General features: G+C 38.0%; 1 protein-coding gene across 10 annotated transcripts in view; it reads left to right on the top strand.

The window, feature by feature from the left end:
* Positions 1–23049, top strand: part of ANKRD44 (ankyrin repeat domain 44) — a 360684-nt gene that overhangs the window by 304925 nt on the left and 32710 nt on the right. For 6 of the 10 annotated variants that reach the window (XM_072612776.1, XM_072612773.1, XM_072612772.1 and 3 more), the window contains exon 17: positions 15354–15425. In XM_072612776.1, coding sequence (XP_072468877.1) covers positions 15354–15425 — 72 coding nt within the window. Of the gene's footprint in view, positions 1–295; positions 323–15353; positions 15426–23049 lie in introns of all 10 variants that reach the window. The other 4 variants (XM_072612771.1, XM_072612768.1, XM_072612774.1 and 1 more) reach the window with 1 other exon arrangement.

The following is a 23049-nucleotide window of genomic DNA, read 5'->3' as shown; positions in this document are numbered from 1 at the left end:
CTTATGAGCAACAAATTCAGGGTAAATCATCGGGAATGATGCTGAGAGAAAGGCATTCATGATTGTCCACACAGCTAAATTGTTTTAGCAATGACTTTGTAGAGAAATTCAAATCGTTTCCTCAAAGCTTAGTAGCTACTGTAGGTTTTATTTTAAAATCAACTTTCCACTACTCTGAGTATTTTTGGAACAATTTTGTAGTCTTGAGAAATTTTAAAAAGTAAAAGCTACATTGGGATAACAGATTGTACTTTGTCTTCTGAGAATAATTGTTTTAATTGCCATTTTTTGTTAGATTGGAAGCAAAATTCCACTGGATATAGTAAGTAAACGAATAAACCAAACTTGCATGTTGGGGGTGTGTGCTGAGTCTGTCAGGACATGCTATTGTGGTTTGTACTTGAGCCAAATAATCAGTTTCTGAAAGCATGCCTTAAAACCCTATGATAATGCATGTGTTGATTTTTTTAATTCAATCTTTTGCTGCTTCCTAAACATAAAAATTGAAAACAGAATTCACGCTTCTATTATAATTTTTTAAATTTCCTGCACTAGATATACCTATCTAAACTGTGCATACAGATCACATGCCTCTAACATGTGATCTCTATACACATGTACAGCATGCCACTCTTTGCATCTGACAATAAGGAGTGAAAATGAGTGGTCTCTGATGCGAAATGTTACCAAAATCCAGATGCTATGTTTGTTTTTGAATGGACCACGATTCAGGGATATTTCCTCACTTAAGAAGTCTAGAACCGAGCTTTGGTAACTGTGGCTTTAAAGATGAGGGAGACATAATAACTAATGGCTAGCTAGTGTTTACATAGTGCCTTAAGCTTTTCAAAATGCTTACAAATATTATTTTATCTTCAAAACAACTCTGGGTGGTAGGTGCTGTCATTAGCCCCATGAAACAGAAAGGTTAAGGGTCTTTCCCAGGGCCACACAGCTAGACTTGAGGCTAGAGTCAGACTCAAGTCTTCTGCCTCTCAAACTTTGACACCCTAACAGCTTTGCTCCTTTTTTGAAAATGGGATTCTGCAGCCTTCACTGTTGCATTTTGTCTATATACTGATATCTGGATTCAGTGTCTTTTTTTTTTAATGAAAAGGGGCCTTGTCAAAATGATCTTCTTCAAGCCTGTCCAGGTTTGAGTGTGTGATCCTTTGCATGGCACCTTTTCAAAATATCTTACAACTATAATGTTGTTTAAAAATAGGGGCAAATGTATATTGTTGAACATGGTAACCAGGAACCATAGGACTGCATTCAAAAGTATAATTAGTTCTTAAACTATTCTTTTGAATATCATAATTATACTTCTTTGCCAGAGCATCCTTTGGAGGAGATAGAGACCATGTGAAGAAATGCAGTCTGTGGGTCATCAGAAGAACTTCTTTTAGGCAAGAGTTTCAGCTTCTCTCCCTCAAATCTGCCATTAGAGCTTATTAGCAAATAGTAGAACTGGCTAATCTTGAATTCAGCTTCCCCATCCTTTTCCCACATTCAGCGGAGGTGCTGGTGCTGCCAGAGTGACCAACAAAAAGCCAGCAGCAGGTGGCAGGAAAGCTGGCACACACTAGATAAACATGCCTCTGAAGTGAAACTGGGCTGTTTCAGAAGAGCTTGAGTTTAGATGCCTCTACTTCAGGAATGTTTTATATGGGATGGAAACAGGATTGCAGAGATGCTGCTAGTGTGGCTGTCCCCAACGCCTGGAACTGTCTCACTGCTCACCTCTAACTTTTGTAGTCCTTGGCTTCTTTCAGGACTTAGCTCAAATGCTACCTTCTGCAGGATACCTTTCCTTGTTCCCTTTGAGATTACTTATGAATGCATATTATCATCCTATGTGTCTTGTATATATCTATTTACACATTTTGTTGTTCTTAAGATTGACTTCTTTGAAGTTAGGAACTGTATGTCCCTCTTTTTGTATTCTCAGTGCTTTGCACAGTCCATAGTATACTCTTAATAAATGCTTATTAATTGCTTGATTAAAAGAAAGAGGGTAATTTGATAAATGTGGAAGAGCACTTTTATTGGTAGGAGACCTAAGTTCTAATCCCAGCTCTGCCTTAAACTCACCCTGTAACCTGAGGTCACTTAATCTTCTTGGGCCTCAGTTTCCTGAACTAGAAAATGAGGACAGGAAGACTTCTCAGGACTCTTCCAGCTCTAAAATCCTATGAACTGCAATAGTTAGCAGCTATTTTTTTTTAAAAAAGACAGATTAAATTAATTTATATTTGACTAATATGACAGAGAACAGTTTCTTAGTCTTTGTATCTTAGTCTTTGTATCTCCTTATTTCATCCCTTAGGCAGAATATAAACTATGAATCTCCAGGGTGTTATTGATCATAGGGAGAGATAACATGAAGCAATGGAAAGAGAACTGGTCTTAAAGTCAGGAGAAATCTGGGTTTCAATCTAGCATTGGACATTGACTGACCACGAGCAAGTCACTTACTTTTCTGAACCTCAGTTACTCCAAGCATTCATTAAGCATTTCCAATGGGCCAGGCACCATGATAAGTGCTGGTAATACAAACTTATTAAATTTTATAGTATTATAATAGCATCCTGCCTTCAAGGAACTTAAATTCACCTCTAAAATGGAAGATAATAGTATTTGTAAAACCTACCTTGTATGGCTGGTGTAATCAAATGAAATAATCAGTGAATGAAATAAAAAGCATGTATTAAGCATAATTATGTATTAGGTACTATGCTAAATGATGGGGGATAGAGATTCAGTCCCTGCCTTATAGGAGCTTACATTATAATAGTAGATGACACACATAGGAAAGTGGTGACCAGGGAAGAAAGTTTGCTTCTGGGGAGGTTCAGTGGGGAGGAATACCTGCACTAAGGCAGCAGATAGTGAATGGCCTTGGTGGATGGCTGGCTAGTACGGTGAGGTATGGGTCTAGGGTCAATAGTACATATATCAGGAAAAGTGGGCCAGTTTGTACACACTCAGGCACCAGTCAATTGAGTTGGGCCCTAGAGCTCCGGTACCAAAGGTGAATGTATCATTTTCCCAGAGGGCTGAAAGACTGAGGTTTGGAGACCTAGATCTCTGGTCCAGGCTATATGAAAGCACTTTGCAAAATTTGCAAAGTAATATAGAAATTATTGTTATACTATCATCATCAACATAGTTATAACTAAAAGAGGTGCTGGTCTCCAGACTGATATCTCTTTCTTGCCACTGCACTATCAAAATATTCTTTCTTGCACCCTATCCCTCCAGGGTTGGAAGGCTAGTCTAAAATAAAGTATAGAAAAGCTCTTCTGAATCATTAATATTCAGTACTGAAAAATCTTAAGAGAAATTACTGACCTTTATCTTTTTTTCAAGTTATCAGCTTTATTGAACAGTTAACTACTAAGTTCAATTTCTATGATTCTTGCATAGCTACTCTTTACTGCTGACTTCCTTTTGTGTTCTTTTAAAAAAATTTCTTTATCTAATATTTAAACCAAAGATTAAAACTGACAGCAGTCTTCCAAGTATTCATGAATATTTCAATGTTAAAATATATTTATGAAATTAAATGTAATTAGATGAATTATAAGGAATTTGGAATTAAGAAAATATAGAATTGAATTATTATCAAAATACACTAATTTTTATGTTATCTTAGTTTCAAAAGACCCATACAATCCTGAGCCATCACATTAAAGAAATGATGAGTACTATTATTTTTGGAAGAAACCATAGGAAAATTGTTATGAATATTTTTTGCTCAAACAAAATTATTCAGAAGCACTTTTTGTGTTTGAAATATCCTGGAAAACTCAAGAGGTGGGTAGCAATGGTTGTGAAATTATAATCCCATACTTCAAATTTCAAGTGAAAGTGTCCAGTTTTTTTGTTTTTGCTGTACTGAAATTTCAATTTAATATAGCTAAAATCAAGAGCAATGGTATATATCTATCACCCCTTTCTTTGTGAATGCTTTGGAAGAGCCTCTGGGAGTATACCTAAAGGCTTCTGTCACCAGCAGTCATAGTGAACTCTTTTGGGATGCTCAGAGGTGTTCATGATGGTTACTAAAGACGGCAGTAGTCAAAATGTTACAGTTGCACAGTGAGTGCAAAATAAGCTCTTACAATAAAAATGCATAATAATTTTTTAAAGTATCATTCCTTTTCTTCACCTTTTCAGTGGCTTCTGAAATGATTCTCTTTATAGCTGCTTCAGCAAATTAACTTATCGAGCAAGTCACCATAATTTTAATAGTCATCATTTTTGTGTCTTTTGTTTTGGGGCTAGATCTTTGTTTCTTTGATTTAGGGTGAAGAAACTTGTACCAATGCTGGTTGGCAATTGTTTTGCAATGTATAGTCTTAGAGAGTTGCCTGGTGGTGCTGAGGAGTCAAGCAATTTGCTCACAGACACACAGTTAATATGTGTTAAAGATGGGACTTGGCATGATAGTAGTCAGCTCACTAATCGCTATACCACACTGCCTCTCAGTGTTTTGTTACTTAAAGTAATAATTTTCTTATTTAAGTTATCTTCTTAAACACTGAAAGTTATGGTTCCAGTATTCCACAATCTGGTTATCTTGTTATCTCAGTAGTATCCTTCTTGATAGGGTTAAATATCTCTATTTAAATGATGCTTGGCTTTCTTTGGTTAGATTTAGTATCATAGATGTATAAGCTAGAAAAGATCTTAAGTCATCTAGTCTAGTTCCCTTATTTCACAGATAAGGAAACCAAAGTTTACTGAGGTTAAATAAAGTCATTCAGGAAGTGAGATAGAGCTATTCAAACCCAGGTTCTCTAATTCTAAGTCGTGTGCTTTCTTTCCACAGTGTTATATTGCCTCCTCTTTAATAGGTGTCTTTAATAGACTCATAAGAAGTGTTGGAAGATATTTTAGAAATCATCTCATCCAACCTCCCACCAAGTGAAAGGGATCTCTGCAACAGCATCCTTGGCAAGTTGTCATCTTGCTTTGGCTTAAACACATGCAGTCATGGAGAACTCACCACTCAACCCAGAAAACAATGCACCAGCACTGTTATCTTGTACTTCTTCCTTATGATATTTCACATGGATAGCATTTCTCTTTAAGAGCATAAAGTTGATTCATCCTTATTGACTGAGAAGTAAGGACATCAAAGTTTTATTTTTGGGGGTGGCATATACCGTACTTAAATGTTTTCCAGTTACAGGAAAATGTTGTGTACATTAACCATCCCCTGAAGATGTTGAATGTCCTTTATTGGAACTTTGTAGTATATTTTCTCAGACTATCCACAAAGCATCCTGTGACCTTCATGACTGCATTTTGGCCTGGTCACCCTGAGGAAGGCAGGGAATTGCATACAGCTAAGGCAAAATCGTTTGGATGATGTGTCTGTGAATTGTGTTCTCTCTACTTGTGTGTTTGTTTCATGATGGAATGGAACAGTATAAATCTGTTGTTACTTGGATTTCCACATTGACAACTATTAGCAACCAGCACATAATGGTACAACAGTGAGGAGAATCTCGACTGTTTCTATATCGACATTCTCTGAACTAAAGTTGGCAACCAGCATTTCCATTTTTCTTGCATGCTAATCATTAACCTCATGTGTCACACCCCTGCAGAGCACGTCTGACACTGCTTCATGACATCCGTGAAATCTGATCACATTGGCCAATGATGTCTCCAATGTTGTTGTACCCCAGTGGGCTTGTCAAGTCCAGGGTGCTTGGCCGAAGGAATGGGTTCTTTCCCATGTGAATGTCTTAAAATCAGGCGAGCACAGCCTTAGCAGAGACATAATGCATTTGTTTTCATTCTAGTGCTGGGGATTGTGACCTTTCTCTCTTTCTCACTTTCTAACACCATCCTTCAAACACATAATTAAAAAAGGAGTGACCCAAGGTTCTTTTGCCACTACTTTGCTACTTTCCCAGAATTATGAGAAGTTGCTGTCACCCGAATAGTGTCATTGTACTACTTTTCCTTTCCATTTGTGTCAGGCCTTGTAATTATATATGTTAATTACTTCCCTTCTCAGAATCTATAATCCAGCCAAACTGACTTTCTTACTGTTCCTTAATACAAAATATGTTATCTCCTATCACCACATCTTTGCAGTGGCTGTCCCCTGTACCTTCATCCTGGGTCATCTCCAGTCATCCTGATGCATATCTGGTCACTGGATTCAGATGGCTCTGGAGGAGAAGTGAGGCTGGTGATCTGCACAGCCTTCCTTCACTCAAAGCAAAGTAAAGTGCAAGTCATGTCATCATTTCTCTGATGTTATGGTCTTCTTCAAAAACAAAGAATGAACACAACCCCTGTACCTGAAATGCATTCTCATTTCTGCCTTTTAGAATTCAAAATTCTGTTTGAGACACTTTCTGCATGAAGACTTTCAGATTTCCCTCAGCTGCTTGCGCTCTTCCTTCAAAAAATTTACTGTGAATTTATTTTGTATATGCTTATTTATGTGCATATTCTCTCCCCTGATAGCATGAAAACTGCTTCATGGCAGACAGTATTTCATTTTTGGCATTGCATCCCCTTCCTTACACACCTCCATATTGAGGTACTCTGAAGTTCTTTTATCTTATCATAATCTTTTATCACTATGTATTTTCATCTACCTTCCAACCCCCAACCCTGTTCTTCATCCTCCTCATGACTTCCAATCCCACTATCCCTCAGTGCTTTCCCAAGCCATCACCTCCACAATAGCTACATTCCCCTCCCTTCCTTACCTTGACCCCTTGATGGACCAGTTTGACTTTATGCTATCCTCCACACTCAAGTCTCTTAACTCCTTGTCCTAGTACTGATCATGCCTTACCAAACCTCAACCTTGTATTATTTCTACCATCTACCACCTTTTCTATTCATTTAAAATTTAAAAATCTCAAGGGATTTTAAAATCCCATCCCTCTACAGTTTATGTTCAGCTCATTTACAAAGGCCTTAGTTGTCTAGGGCTTGGGAGGAACTTTTTATGGAGGTGGAGAAAAGTATGAAACCATGCTGACTGGGTCAAGTACAAAATTACGTTACATAATCTCAACTGGGCCCTGATGGCAGCAAGGCAATCCTTTTTACATCTTCCTGATCAATTCACTATCCCACAACTATGACATCTTTCCAAAACTCTAGAAATGACTATATTGTCCCATACTTGGAGGTCAGAGAAAAATTAGTATACTGAATTAATTTTAACTCAGGAATTTCATTTGAACAAGATCTAATAATTGTCATCCTACACAATTATTTCATGCTTATATTTTGCTTTATTAAACTGAGTTGAATTTAATAAGTATTACGCAGCTACCATGTTAAAACCATCAGACAAGACCCTGGGGATAGAAAGAACAAAAAACAGTCCCTACCCTCAAGGAATTTTACACTGTAATGAGGGAATGAGACAAGTAAGTGCAAGATAATTTGAGAAGAGATAGAACACTTACAACTTGGGCGATCAAGAGAAATTTTTTTTGCCATAAATGACACCTGAATTAAGCCTTGAAGGAAGCTAAGAATTCTGAGGGCAGGTGGCCCCATCCCAGGGCTGTGGAACAGCCCATGCAAAGGCATTGAGACAGGAGAAGAAATGCCAACTCTGGGAAACAGCAAAAAAAAAAAAAAAATCAGTTTTACTGAAAAGTATAATCAGATGAAGTATGTCTGAAAAAAAGAAACAGAAGTCTGGTTGTGAAAGATTTCAAATAGCAACCTAAGAATTTAGTGTTTTCTCTTAGAGGAGAAGATAGACAACAAGTAGTTATTAAGTGCTTACAGGTATTGGGCTAAGCTCTGGATACACAAATATAAATAGAAAGATAGTCTCTACCCTCGAAGAACTTACATTCTAATGGGGGAAAACAACACAGAAAGGAGAGCTGAAAAGGGCATGGGGGTGGGGGTAGGGGTAGGCGGTAGCTGCAGAGAGTCCAGAAAGTCAGAAGCGTGAGCAGCACGGGAATGATAGTTGGCTGGCCTGGACCTCTCCCCAGGATCAGTGCCCCAGGAGGAACTCAACAATGTGAAAAAGGGACCTGCCTAGCACAGGGATGCTCCAGGGTGAGGGGGGCCCAGCAGCTAAGGGAAGTTCCATGGCAAGGTAGCAGTTGAAGGATAGTGGTAAAGTCCTGGAACGATTAGAGGCAGCGGGAAGCAACTGAAATTTCTTGATCAGGGGAATGGCCTGGTCAAACTAAGAAGCTTATTTTTGGCAAATGTTGAGAAGATAGATTGAAAGGCTAGAAAGGCGAGACTAGGCAGGGGTGGGGAACATGCTGCCTCAAGGCCATGTGTGGTCTTCTAAGTCCTCGAGTGTGGCCTTTTGACTGAGTCCAAGTTTTATGGAACAAATCCTTTTTTTAAGGGGATTTATTTTGTGGATTCAGTCAAAGGACTGTACTTGAGGACCTAGAGGACCACTTGTGGCCTAGGATATTGCCATAGTCCAGGTGATAGATGAAGAGGGTCAACATTAAGGTCCTAGACATGTGAAATGAAAGCTAACATAGAATTGACCAGACTTAGCAAATGATTGGCGGTGAGGGGAAGGAGAATGAAAGGCTGAGTCTAATACAGGTTTTGAACTTAAATGAGTGGCATGATGTTGGTTCCCTAAATAAAAATGTGAAATTATATATGATTTAAGGGACAGATTTAAGGAAAGAAGATAATGATTTCTATGAGTCTGAAAAGTCTACCATCCTTTTATAGGTTCTTAACTCAACTTGTACTACGACGTCTACCTCCTTAACAGGGTTTTTCATCTCTACTGATTCCCTCCTCTTCCCCTCCCCTCCCACTTCAGTCCTTTCCTAACATCACTGTCTTAATGCACAGATCTGGGCAAGTCACTCCTATACTCAAAAAACAAGCAAAAGAAAAAAAATCTATGACTTCTCGGGGCAGATGTGGGAAAATCTATTCAGGAGGCCAGGTGATGATAAGAACTTGTATCAGAACGGAGGTGGTAAGAAGAGAGAGGAGGGTACTGATGCAAGTGTAAGTTGCTAAGCCATTGTGGATAGTCACCAATTCGAGCTAAAAGGTGGGGGACAGAAAAGAGGCAAAGATAATGCCAAAAATTTCAAAGCTGGGAGAATGTTTGAATTCTAATGCCACAGAGAAAAATAATGAAGCAAAAGGAAAAATAGTGTGAGATCTAAGGGGAAAAGTCATAAGCTTATTTTTGGACATGTTAAGTTAAGGTTTTTGGTGACATCCAGGTGGAGATGTTCTATATGTTTAGGGCTCAAGGGAGAAGTTGGATCTGGGGCTATAGTTATAGTAGCTGAGTGTGAGAGGTTTGCCAAATACCTTCCATATATGAGTTCATTAATTTGATCCTCATAACAACCCTGTGAAGTAGGCACTATAGGTATTTTGATCCCTGTTTTACAAATTAGGAAACTGAGGTTCAGAGATGTTAAGGACTTGTCCATGGTCACATGACTACAAAGTGTATTCTTGACTCCAAATCTAACTCCCCCTCTTTCCCTTTCTTCTTCTTGTCCCCCCACTCCCAATCTGGACCCAACCCCCCCACTGTATTAGAGGTGAGTTTGAGCCAAAACCTATCAGGCCTCTAAAAAAGGTGTAGGGCCCTTGCTGCCCCATAACACTGGCTGATGAGCTGGCTCATAAGGTTGAGGGTGCATGCCTGAATGGTATTTCATTCTTAAACACTGCAATGTGGAATGTGAACGAGAATTCCAAGCAGGACTGCCAGCTTTCCAAAGGCTCTGGTCTGCTTCCAGCTTTTTGTAGACTTGAAGCCTCTTAAGTCTCCTCTCAGCCTTCACTTCTCCAAAATAAATAGTCTGACTTCTTTTCTGGTTTTCTTTATAAATTCTACTTTTCAGTACTCTTCTCTCTCTCTCTCTCTCTCTCTCTCTCTCTCTCTCTCTCTCTCTCTCTCTCTCTCTCTCTCTCTCTTCTTTCTCTCTCTCTCTCTCCCCTGAATTTTTTCTTGCCACAGTTTCAAATATTCACTCATAGACCTTCTTAGGTATCTGTGATTTAGTTTTCCCCTCACACATTTTGATGACAATGATGGTTGTTTTGATAAAACTGTAGCCAATAGGTTTATTTTGGGATTGATGTTTATACTTAATTTCATTTGTCTTCCAAAAATATTCTGAAGAACATTATAGTGGGAAAAACACTGCTCCTGAGGTAGAGGACTAAGTTCAAATCCTGCCACTGATACTAAGTAGGAGACCTTGGACAAATTGTATAATTTCCCTGAAAATTTCAGTTTCTACCTCTGTAAAATAAAAGGTCCAGATTAAATGGCCACTGTGATTCTTTGTAGCATTATGCCCATGATCCTATGATGCTTTTGCAGCTTTGTCTCTCAGATTGCCTTTAAAGGCAACCCGTTAAGACTCCCTTTGCCTGAATTTTCCAATTTTGTTACTTTTTCAATTCTGGCTCTTTTTCATCAGTTCTTTTAACTTTGAATGTAGTCATCTACTCCTCTCAAAAGGTGTCAGGAACGTCCCCATTAAGTTACGGCTCTCTACGATGCCTAGAAGTGAGGACTTTCTGCTTCCCTACTCAGAAAAAGTCTAGCTGAACATAGAGAGATAGTATGAGAGCATGGAGAAAAGAATGGGAACTGTACAGTTGTTTGTATCTAACACAATAACAGGAATTAGTAGCTACTCCATATATGATATGTTATGAGCAAGGAGCCAGAAATTTGGAGAGGAAAAAGAATAACAGTGAGTCAAATAAAGATTTTGTTACAGTAGCCATTCTATTAAATTGTTGACTTCGATGATGGTCCACTTTCTAAGAAACTTAGGTTTTGTTGTGTAACTAAAAGAGTAGTGAATGTATGATTTAGATTTGCAAGTGTTATATTAATACCTACAATTTACACCTGAGAATAATGTATACATTTGTACCCTCTGTTCATGAATTGGTTGCAGCCTGGGATGATGGAAAGAACCTTGGAGTCAGAAGAGTTGATTCCAAGTCTCATCTTCAGTATTTACTAACTTTGTGAGCCTTGGAAAAACACTAATTCTCCCTTTGCCTCAGGTTTCTCATCTCTAAGAAGGTGGTGATACAGTACTTGAAGTGCCTACCTTAGGGCTCTGCTGTGAGGAAAGCACTTTGTAAATCTGATAGCATTATGGATATGTGATTTGTTGTTTTAGGTTGAGTAGAAATTGTGCTATTTCGAAAATACATTTCCTGTGATGCTATAGACTGAGGAAAACACCCACTCCCCCCTGCCAAAAACATCAGAAAGGAAGAGGGGCAAGAGAAGTTTCAAAGGGAATGGCAGATGTAGATAGAAGCTATCTTTTAGAGAAAGCGATGAAAGGTTCCTGAACCCAAGTAGGATTTGTAGATTCCATGCTAGGCAGGAATGCAAAGGTCATGTATTGGTGAACAGAAGTACCTGAGGTTTTCTGAACTATATGGCATCCATGGAAGTTGTACCAACCTGATTGGGTTGTGTAGATGAACAAGGATCTGATGGACACAGATTTGAGAATAATGACTTAACTTGAAAGTGTACTGAGACTGAAGGTGCAGAAATGACAAGGACATTGCTTTGGAAGTACCCGGACAGTCTAACCAATATTCAAGCTGACACAGAATGTTTCTGGACAAGAAGGTTTCTCATGTAGCTCAGCTGTATCTGTTAGCCCAAGGCTTTGTGCTATTTTTGAGACAGCCTAGTGCTCAGATCAGAGAATGTCATTAGAAGTTGTACTGTATGCAGTCATAATATAAAGTGCTATGTAACATATCCTGGCATGTGAACCATATATGTGAATGGGTTAAATGGCAAGTAACTATATTATATACAATTTCAAGCATGTTAATATGCATCTAAAACCTGTACGTGTGTACCTGATTTAGATTAAGGGACAACAGATCCTTTAGCCAGAGGAGAATGTAGTGGGTATAACAATGGCAGGAAAAGACTACATTTTCCAGAATACTACGACCAGACAGTGTTTGGCAGAAAGCATGTGTGGTTAAGAGAATAAAGAGCCATATAGAATAAAAAGGGATAGAGAGAGGCTTCTAGGAGAATGACAGATACAGGAAGCAGTTGTCTTTAAGGCAAATAGTAGGTTCTAAAATGAACTAGGATCCACAGAGACCCTCTCTATCCACAGCACACCCCCTCTCCACCCACCTCCCCAAAAACTCCTCTCAGATTTGTGTGATAGTGATGCAAAAGGAGAAAAGAACAGAGGCAGCAGTAGCCTACATGATGGTCCTTATTCTCCTGAACTTTTTAGATATTTAAGCCTCAAGTTTGAAATATTCAGGGAAAAGAAATTAGAAGTATATATCCCACCTTCAAATAAATCACTTGAAAACCCCCCTCTCCTTATTTCTCATAGAGATTCTCACACACAGCAGAAACTGGCAAACCAAGGGATTGTCAAATCTATGTCTCAGTTAACATTGACGTTAATTGCTTTGTAACTCTAGACAAATCATTTTCCTTGGATGAGCATCTCAAAGATTAGGGAGGGTTGGGGCCAAAACAAGATGGAGCCAAAACAAGACCCAAATACTGGGAAAGTTCTCTTTCTACCTGTCATCTTCCCTGTCTACAATCCCACTGTTTGCTGGTTACAGTGAAAATATCAGGGTGAAATGGGACAGCTTTCAGCTGTTTGGGTTGCATAACTACTAATTATACTGGGACCCGGCTTCACATGCGTATTGTAGTAGCCAGTTAATATTTTCCAAATAACCTTCCAAAATGAAATAAAAATGGATTAAGTTTCAGGATGGTGTTTGTTAGAACTATAATCAGTAATTTTGATGCCTGTGGCAAGCAGCACAAAAGATACCCTCAAATTATCTTTATGAGTTGTGATTTTTACATTAGTGGAAAGAATTGAAATATTCAACTGAAAGGGAGGGGAAATGGTGGAAGAGAAGGGATATTTTCATGTTACATATACATATATACATATATATGTGAGAATGTATATATCTATATATACACATATGTGTGTAGATATTATATATATATATATATATGTATATATATATAGAGAGAGAGAGAGAGAGAGAATTTGCAAAGCACTTTATAATTATCTTACTTTCCCCTCACAATAACCCTGGGAGGCAGGTGCAATTATTAACCCCATTTCACAGATGGAGAAATGGAGGCAAACAGGTTAAGTGATTTGCCTAGGGTCACACAGCCAATGGTCTAAGGCCATATTTGCATGTAGGCCTTCCCAACTCCAACTTCAATACCCTATCCACTGCATTATCTAGCTGCCTTTTACAAAGCAGTTTGAATTTGCAATTGGCTTTTCCCTAGGAGAGATAGCCTCTAGTTCTTTAAATCCTCATCTGGGAATTTTATCATTTGGAAGAAACTGAATGAAGAGAGAATGATGTTTGATTTGCCTTATAACCAAAGTATTGAAACCCCATGGTGGTGAAATGCAATGACCTCTAGCTTAGGAGCAGAGGCAGAGAAGCCAGGGCACCTTTGACTCAGCTGAGAAGGATCTATTATTTCTTCCATCCTGCCCTGCCCCCAGGGTGGATGAACCCTTTGCCAGCCTCATTTGATAACTGTCGGGAGACCAGAGAACTTCCAAAGCCAACACAGAGACTTTATTCTTTCAGGACTCTGTTCTAAGAACCATTGTACCTTGGACTGTGTTTTATTGTAAGGTTGTTCCATTTCTCTCTCTCTCTCTCTCTCTCTCTCTCTCTCTCTCACACACACACACACACACACACACACACACACACACACTCACACACACATATAGACACACACATACACCATGTTCCCAACCCAGAGAAAAAGAAAAAAATATTAAGTGCTTCTAAGGAACTTTGACTCTGGCATAGAACGATCAAAGTATTCATTTGTAGGGTGAAAGGAGTCTATTAAAAAATAAATCTTCTGGAAACATGCCTGGAATGTTGCTATAAACAGTATATTGTCTTCTTGTCCTTGTTCATCATGTTTATGGTGGTAGATAAAATGATTCTGTTTTCCTTTGATTAAAAAGTTCAAGCTAGGACAGGATTTGGGTTGGTACAACAAGGTCAATTCCCGGAAGCCTTGCAGGTGATAATGCTTCAAAAAAACAAGACAGAAGAACAGCTGTCTCTGAATTCTGTCACAGCCCAGGCTCATTTCAAATGTTTATAAGAGTTTTTCCAAAGGTATCTGTGTCCAAGCTAAAATTAAATGTATTCTCATTATACTAAGAAATCCAAGATTGCTAAAGTTCCAGATTCTGTTTGAATGCATTCAGTCAAAAAAGAAAAACCACAGTGCTCCTAGACATAGCAGTGTGCCAATGCTGCCTTTGTGATTACGTCTGCTGTATTTTTCTCAAGTTTAAAATTGTCATTTTAGTTGCTTATACATAACAGTTTGAATGGTCTACTCAAGGTGCAAATGACAATCCCCATTCTATCACTATTGTGCTTTGTCCAGAATTCATTATAAAGAGTCTAGTGTTAAACTGAATATTGGTTTTTTTTTAAGTTTGTAGTTTGTTGTACACCATAATAGAAAGCTAAGTAAGTGTCTGTCTGTGTGTGTGTGTGTGTGTGTGTGTGTGTGTTTAAAGGCCACAGACTTTTTTGAATAGGAAATAGTGGACCTTGATGAAGTAACTAAGTTTAAACTCAATTCAACAAGTACTTATTAAGTGTCTAGTGTGTTCAAGGCACTGTGCTAACATTGTGTAGTAATCAGCTATGATAGACTTAGCTCCTCTCAGCAATACAGTGCTCTAGGACAGTTCCAAAAGATTCAGGATTCAAAATGCTATCCACATTCAGAGGCAGAAGTATAGAGTCTGAATGCATATTGAAGTATACTGCTTTCATATTTTGGGGGTTTGGTTTTTTTTTTTTTTTGCAGTTTTCCCCTTGTTCTTGTTTCTTCTTTCACAACATGACTAATGTGGAAATATGTTTAATGTGATTGCACATGTATAACCTATAACAGATTGCTTGCTGCCTTGGAGAGGGGAAAGGGAAGGGAGAAAAATTTGGAACTCAAAATCTTATAAAAATGAAGGTTGAAAATAATCTTTACATGGAATTGGAAAAAATAAAATATGATTTACACACACAAAGTGTGCTAGATACTAAAGGAAAAAATGAAGCTATCCCTGCCCTCAAGAAGTTTATATTTATCTTCCATCCTAATGTCTAAAGTTTGTGTTTTGGAGGTAATTGTGCTGAATTTCTGCTACTACTTTCAAACAAGATCAAGCTCTTTTTCTTCTCTATACCAACACTAGCATCCAAGAAATCGAATTTTATGTGAATGGGAAGATTCATGGGCTACTCTTCTCTTTCTGTCTCTGCAGCTTTTGGAAAGGACCAACAACAGTTTTGAGGAATCAGACTCCAGTGCCACGAAGAGCCCACTTCACTTAGCTGTAAGTGAAAGAATGTCAGCAGCTTTGCCTATCACAGATAACTAGACATTTTTTTCAGGCTTTTAAAATTAATGAAACTTGAAACTATGTTTTAATAGAGGGAATGAAACTTTTAAGATGTCATCTCATCTAACTCATTTGAAAAACTAAGTTGCTTGTGATGTCTAATAATGAAATAATGTTAAATATTCAATATTAAAATTAATCCCTTACATTTGTATATATGAGTACATTGTACATGCACATATATATATATATGTGTATATATACGTATGTGTGTGTATGTGTAAAACTTAAATTTAGATAGACAATGTGGCACAGTGGATAGTCATCTATAAAGCCAGCAGATCTGGTTTCAAGTCCTACCTCTGACTGCGTAACTCTGAGTAATTCATTCAACTCTAGACAATTCTGTTGCTGAGAAGGTGCCAACTTGCCCTTTTAGAAGGCATTTCCTCCCTTTGGAATGCCTTTACCAGTGATGATGCAGATCAATTCCCTATATTTTTGAAGGTTTAATTCACATAGGTATGAACTCATAGAAACTTGGCTTATACAAAAACTAGTACAATTAATTTTTTGCGCTTAGACACTCAAACACTTGTACCCAAACACTCACTATCTGGGAGGTATCTTACCACATTCCAAACATGCACTACATGTTTTGTACTATCTCCTATCAGGCTACTTGAAAACAGAATTTCAAAGGTGAGCTGCAAATCCCACTACTCATACCAGTTCTTACCATGGAATGGTTGTCTCTCATGTACTCTATAAAGTTCATTCTTTTTCCACCAACTGATGCAGGTCAATAGAGTCTGTCCTTTCAGTTTGCTAATTGCTACCACCTTCTCTCTATGTCTCACTCCCAGCTGGTCACGGGAAAGGAAATGGCTTAGTTCATTATCTCCAAATTACACGTAAGCCTCCTCAAGTTTTTGTTCATTAGTAGGTTTAGTTTAATGCCTTCTCCATTGATTTGTTTTTCTTTTTGGAGGCTAAGCCTCCCTAGTTCTTTCAGGCTGCAAGCGTGAGGGTAGTGGACACTCCTGGGCACAGTCCCACTGCTTATCAGCATAGAAGTTTTCACCTCTGTTTCTGATCAAGGCCCTTAGACAGCCTTTTGGCCCTCTTTACCCAGGCCCTCACCATATTGATGCCAGACATTCTCTCTCCTAAGATTTAATACCACATTATTAATTGCCTGTTGGACATTTCAAAGAGGATGTCTCAGCGATATCTCAAGCTTAATGTGTCCAGTGTAGAACTTACTCTCTTTCTTCATAGACCCAACTCTCTTATTCTTTTTTTTTTTGCTGTTATCATCTACATTTTATTTATTATTTTTCTTCCTTTATTTATAAATTTATTAATTTGTTTGCTTTCAGTTTTCAACAATAACTTCCATAAGTTCCAAATTTTCTCCCCCTCCCTCTCTCCTCCCTCCCTAAGCCAGCATGCAATCTTATATGGGCTCTACACATGCATTCTTATTAAACACATTTTCACATTAATCATGTTACATAGAAGAATTAAAACAAATGGGAGAAGCCATGAGAAAAACAGCTCTCTTCTAAATGTCTAGATTTCTATCAAAGTTCTCATCATTCTTCTCCCTTCTTTTTCTATCCATTCCTCACTTCCCAACCTGCTTTAATTCCATGTTATACCATTTCTCCATTCTTGCTTACAATGATGGAAATCAAGACAAGAAGGAAGCAAAATTAAGGAGGAGAGGCAGTTTGTTCAGGGACTACTTGGATGTTACATGCCAACTATAGAAGAAGCCATCTTTAGCTCTCTGTCTAGATACTCCCTTATCTGACCCCTGTCTGATAAAAGGAAATAAAAACACTCACTGTGATAGCCCAAATGTCTGGCATGGATGGCAGAAAGGGGAAAACTGTCTAGTCCCCTAGGGTACATATAGTCATTCAGTATGTGCTTTTCAGTGAACTGACCCCAGCAAATGAAATGGTTTGATGCCCCTGTGCTTAGTAAAACCCGAAGACTGGTATAGGCAGCTTAATAACAACTTTGAGTGACTAAATCATTTTGAGTATTATGCTTAAATTAACTACAATGAATATATGAAGGAAAATGCTATCTCCATCCAGAGAAAGAGCTGATAAATAGAAATATGTATAAAATGGTTTGACTATATATGTATGTATATACATGTACATATGTACATATATATGTATTTACATATATTCATATATAGACATGTACATATTTTTATTTATACGCATATGTATATATGTATGTGTGTGTATATAGATATAGATACACACAAACATATTTGTGTCTAATGGTGCCCATCTCTAGGGTGGGGGGAGAGGAAAGAAAAAAGGGAAAAATAACCGAAGACTAGGCAAGGGAAAAAGGGTATGATTATGTATTTATATTAATATGCACAGCCCCTAGAATATCTCATTCATTCGTTCATTCATCAGCTATTTGAGTACTGTGCTAAGTTTAAGAAGGTTGAGGGGGTACAGAAATGACTGAAACACACACCCAAGCCTCACAAGGTTTGATAGTATATATTAAAATATCTAGATATATAATCCGAATTGAATGCAAAGAAACACATAGAATTGAAGGCATGATTATTGGGTAGTGATTTATTTGACAAGCATTTATTATATATTACGTATATAATATATTGTATACATATGTGACTATATGTATACTATATTTATATATTCTATATTCTGTGTGCAGAGCAGCTGTGCTAGTTGTTAGTGGGTGATACAAAAGATGAATAAGATACAATCCCTGATCTTGTGAAGCTTATGTAATAGTTGAACGAATAAACAAGTGCTTTGGGAGAGAGGAAAAAGGACATTTGGGGAGTTGATTGGATATATAAATACCTAAATTCTTTTTGGCACCAGCTATTAGTGTCATCGTCCTTCCTCACATAGAGTTCCTAGAGCAGCCATCCCTTTTATTTTATTAGGGGTGGCTTTGGGAGGCAAGATAGAGCTATCATCCTCTTAAATAAATCATTAATGGTCATCATAGGACTCATTTTGGAAGGTTTGCTATCTAGAAATCCAATGAATAGCTAGTGTGAGATAATTGGGGCTTTATCCTCCAGGGCATTAAAATCATATGAAGTCCTTTAGCAACATCGAAAGGGCCTGTAGGTGGCACAGTAGATAATGCACCTTACCTGAAGTCAGGAAGACTCATTTTCATGAGTTCAAATCTGCCTCAGACACTTGCTAACTGTGTGACCCTAGGCAAGTCACTTAACTCTGTTTGCCTCGGTTCCCTCATCTGTAAAGTGAGCTGAAGAAGGAATTCAGTATCTTTGTATATGGTATACTCCAATATCTTTGCCAAGAGTACTCCAAAGAGGTTCACTTGGAAATAACATTCTAACACATGCCCTAGCTCAAAGAATACAAAAGGACTACTGACCTTCTGAAGTGAACTTCTGGAGAAGTCATTGGAATCTGAATGGGCTATTAAGGGGCAGGGAAGATCTTCAAATTCCTTTATCACTACAGATGGAAAACCTTTCCTTTATCTTTAGATAACTTCATTGTTTATCATTTTGAAATGGGCTATCAGAATGGAAGGATAAGATAGCATTTTAAGCTTAAACTTATGTAGGCTAACACTGAAACCCAAATTTCACCTAGCTTATGTCTAAACGTGGCACTGCCCCCAATCTGAAATAACATACATCTATTTAAACATCTTAACATGTCTCAAGATATGTACTGGTTCCTACCACGCAAAGTTCTTTGTTTTTGTTCTTATCATCCTTTATAACAAAGATAATAAATTTTTAGATAAAATTTTTTTCTGTTAATTTGACTGAAGTTAGGCCTGGGATGATCGAAGGAGATAATTAACCCAGAAATGAAATAATATGGATCATAGGATCATAGATTTAGAGTTAGAAGGAACCCTAGAAGCCTCTAGTCCAACCCCCTCATTTTTCAGATGAAGAAACTGAGACCCAGAGAGGTTAAGTGATTTGCCTAGGGTTTACATAATAGGTGTCAGAGCTTGGATTTGAGTCCAGGTCCATTGACTCTCCAAGTAAAACAGTCTGCCCTGTATGCCATGATGACTTAAAGTAGTATATTTGAAGTCATGAACTTAGAACATTAGGAATTTATTTTAGGACCTTTAAATGTCTTTAAAGGAAAAGACCACTAAACTAGAAGTAGGACTGTAACTATTAAAAAAATCCTTTTTTTTTTTTTTTTTTGGTCTGAGGCAACACAAATTATGTCCAGGGTAAGTGGTATAAAATATCCCTCATCCGCTTTTAAAGCCCAGACACAGGTTCCATGAGTGGAGATGAGGTTCAAGTATGGGGAGGGGAGGATCTGAGGGCACAACTAGCATGGGAAGGAGTTCACATGGGATGTGGCATCCAGGAAGAAAATGAGGAATATATGATTGCTTCCAATTTTAGCTAATTCTTTTTGACAATTGCATAATTAAGCTTTCTTGTTTCTTAATATTACTTAGAGACAATAAATGATTACACTGTCCTTGAAATTTTCCAAAGCTGCTGTTGACCCACTCTAGTTACAGCTTTGTCTAGAAGTGATGTGATCTAGACTCCAGTTCCCTCATATTAGCTACCTGACTCCCCATTTGTAGATGGTTCACAATACCATGGAAGAATTTTTTTTTTTTAAGTAAAGAAATCTCTTCTCAAAAAAACCATATAGATTCTCATTAAGAATTCTAGACCAATAGATAGATCCTCCCTTTCAAGCAGTTGTTGCTGGGTCTTCTTCCTCTTGTACTTCCAAAGGCACTCCCAACAGAGAACTGAAAGAGAACAAGATGAAAACCTTCACTTGGAGCAGCTAGGTGGTACTGTGGACAGAGCACCAGCTCAGGGGGACAGTGAATGAAAAGGGAAGAGTCAAGATTGAAAACCTGAGTTACTAAAACAATAATGATGCCATCTACAGAAAGAGGGGACTTAGGAAGTGAGTGGAGTTTAGGGAGGGTAAGATATAATGAGTTCTGTTTTGGAAATGTTCCCTCAGGGCACATTATTCATGTTGAGAGGAGGAGGGGAATGGTCCTAAAATCTGTATCTGCTGAAGTGATTGTGATGGAGGCATTTTAAATCACTATCCAACAGTTAAATATTCAAACTTAGATGGCTGCCTTCCTAGGTGATGTTATTATAAAGATACATAATTAATAGATGTCACTAACAATATTCAGAAGCTGTCAGTTTACTAAATTGTGCTTCTTTGGAAGGGCTAAGCCTCTTCTGGCTGAGCAGAGCTTATTCATATCCTATAATAGGAGGCAGAACAGTTTTTTAAAATAGGGTAATGCTTAATGTAAATAGTATTAGTACAGAGCCCCTAATTCCTATGGGCTCCTTTTGGCACTATTATTTATTTAATCAGCCTTGACCCCTCTGCCCTTTTAATAAATAAGATCCTGTCCCAAAGGGTAGTAAGGTCATTTGGGGGGAGGGGAGGGTATGTAAAAAGCATGGATCTCTGCTGGCCAGCCCCCTGCTGCAGTCCACTAATGGGCTTCAACTTGCCTGGTGGAAGAGGCTAGAGAGAAGTTCCGGCTCCCATCATGGAGGCGGTCGGTGTAGTAGATGGAACAATAGACCTAGAGCCAGGAAGACATGGGTTTAAATCCTGTCAGCACTTCTATGACCTCCGGTGGGTCACTCAACCTCAGTTTCCTCATTTGCAAAATGGCAATAATATTATCACCTCACTCATGTGATTGTAGTGAAGATCAAATGAGATAATAGCAGGAAAATGCATTATGAACCTTAAAGTGCTATATAAAAGCCATTATTACTATGAACAGCTTCTCTCCTTTCTTCCCTTTTCTTTCTCCCTCTTTTCTTCACTCTATTTCTTTTTTCCTTTCTATTCATATCAATGAGATAGGCCAGGGCTCACATCCATTTATATTAAGCTTTCCTCATTGGAGGAAATTAATTAGTCTATGCTCTGTCCCTTAGCAAAGGGTAAATCTTTGTCTTTTGACTTCTAGCTTTGAGAAAGAAGACACATGATTCCATATTCTTTTCAGGGGTATCCCTAATGGGAAAGTCTCTAGGAAGAAACTGACACATGGGGAGCCATCAGCACCTTTATCATATGGGCATGTTCCCCAAGTTTTTCTCTCCCTTCAGGGGCCTCTCCTTGAAGAGAATCTGAAACCATTTCTCTTCTGTCTGCATTTTCTCTCTTGAAGCTGGAAGCCAGAAGACAAAGCTCTCTCCTCCCAAGCCCAAGCAGACAAGCCATCAAGTAATCAGTCTCCATCAATGAGGAGAGTTTTATGCAAGTGGCCTTGAGCTCCTGATTCATAAATATAGGAGAGAGAGTGGCTTGCATCCTGGTCAACACTTAGTTAGATGACCTTGGGCTACCAATCTAGCACCAGTTTCCTGTTTGAGAAGGGAATCGTCATACCTACCATGGCTCTCTTTCAGAGTTTTTGTAAGGACTATTTATAAACTCTAAGACCATTATAGAATGTGAATTAGTCACAAGATTGCACATGTTGAGCTAAAAGGAAACCTGGAAGTCATTTAGGCCAACCTCCTCATTTTATAACTGAGGAAACAGAGACCTGAGAAGTTAGTTGACCTGCTCAAGGTCTTACAGGTAGGCTTACAGGTAAATAACTAGAGAAGGAATTTGAATTCAGTAATATTTGCAAAATACATTAATAGCATTTGCAAGTATGTAGCCTTTTTATTTAAATAGCCAATGATCTTTTTGTGAAAATAATAATTTTAAATGCTTAGAATTTAAAAAGATTACAATATCGCCCAAATTCTGTTCAGTTTCACCTTGTATGTGCATGAAGGAGAGAAAGTTTTTGGGTTTGTTTTTTTTTAAAGGACAGTGGTCCTACCCTTATGGAGTTTACATGATTTGTAAGGTAACAGTATGCTAAATTGAAAGACCACATGCTTTTCTTCTCTCCTCCCTCTCCTTCACATTCTAATTTAAAAATAAAATCTAAAGACATTTTTAAAAAATCCTACTAATGTGAATCCTACAGATTTGTAGCCTGGCTCCCACATTTATTTAGCTAATATCATCCTTTTGGCAAATGATTTATTGATATAGGAGAACTGGAGTGTTCACCATGACTTAAGCATGCTGTTTTTCTTGTATCCAAGTGGTTCCTGCAGTGGAATACTAAGAGTTCCTTTTGAAGTTGCTGTTTTGGGACAGTAGCATTGTTATGTTGTTAAGCACCACAGTTTGGGAGTTAGAGGACCTAAATTTTTGTACAACATATGAGGTAACTAACCTTTCTAAGCCATTGTTTCCTTAAGAAGAAATCAATACTTGTACTATTTTTTTCACAGAATGACCATGGGAAAAGCACTTTCCATAAATGTTACAATCCTTAGCAGTGTTACTGGAGTGTTTTGTCATTTCCTTCTCCAGCTCATTTTACAAATTAGGAAACTGAGACAAATAGTGACGTACCCTAGTCAGCTAGTGTCTGAGACCACATTTGAACTCAGAAAGATGAGTCTTCCTGACTTCAGGCTAGGCCCTCTATCTACTATACTCCTAGCATCCCTACAATATTCTTACATTATGTTGTATGTTATTGAGGTTTGTTTGTT

Source organism: Notamacropus eugenii, chromosome 5, assembly GCF_028372415.1.
Source record: "Notamacropus eugenii isolate mMacEug1 chromosome 5, mMacEug1.pri_v2, whole genome shotgun sequence".
NCBI lineage: Eukaryota > Metazoa > Chordata > Mammalia > Diprotodontia > Macropodidae > Notamacropus > Notamacropus eugenii.
The sequence above is the reverse complement of the archived record's forward strand: the minus strand, read 5'-3'. Positions and strand labels throughout refer to the sequence as shown.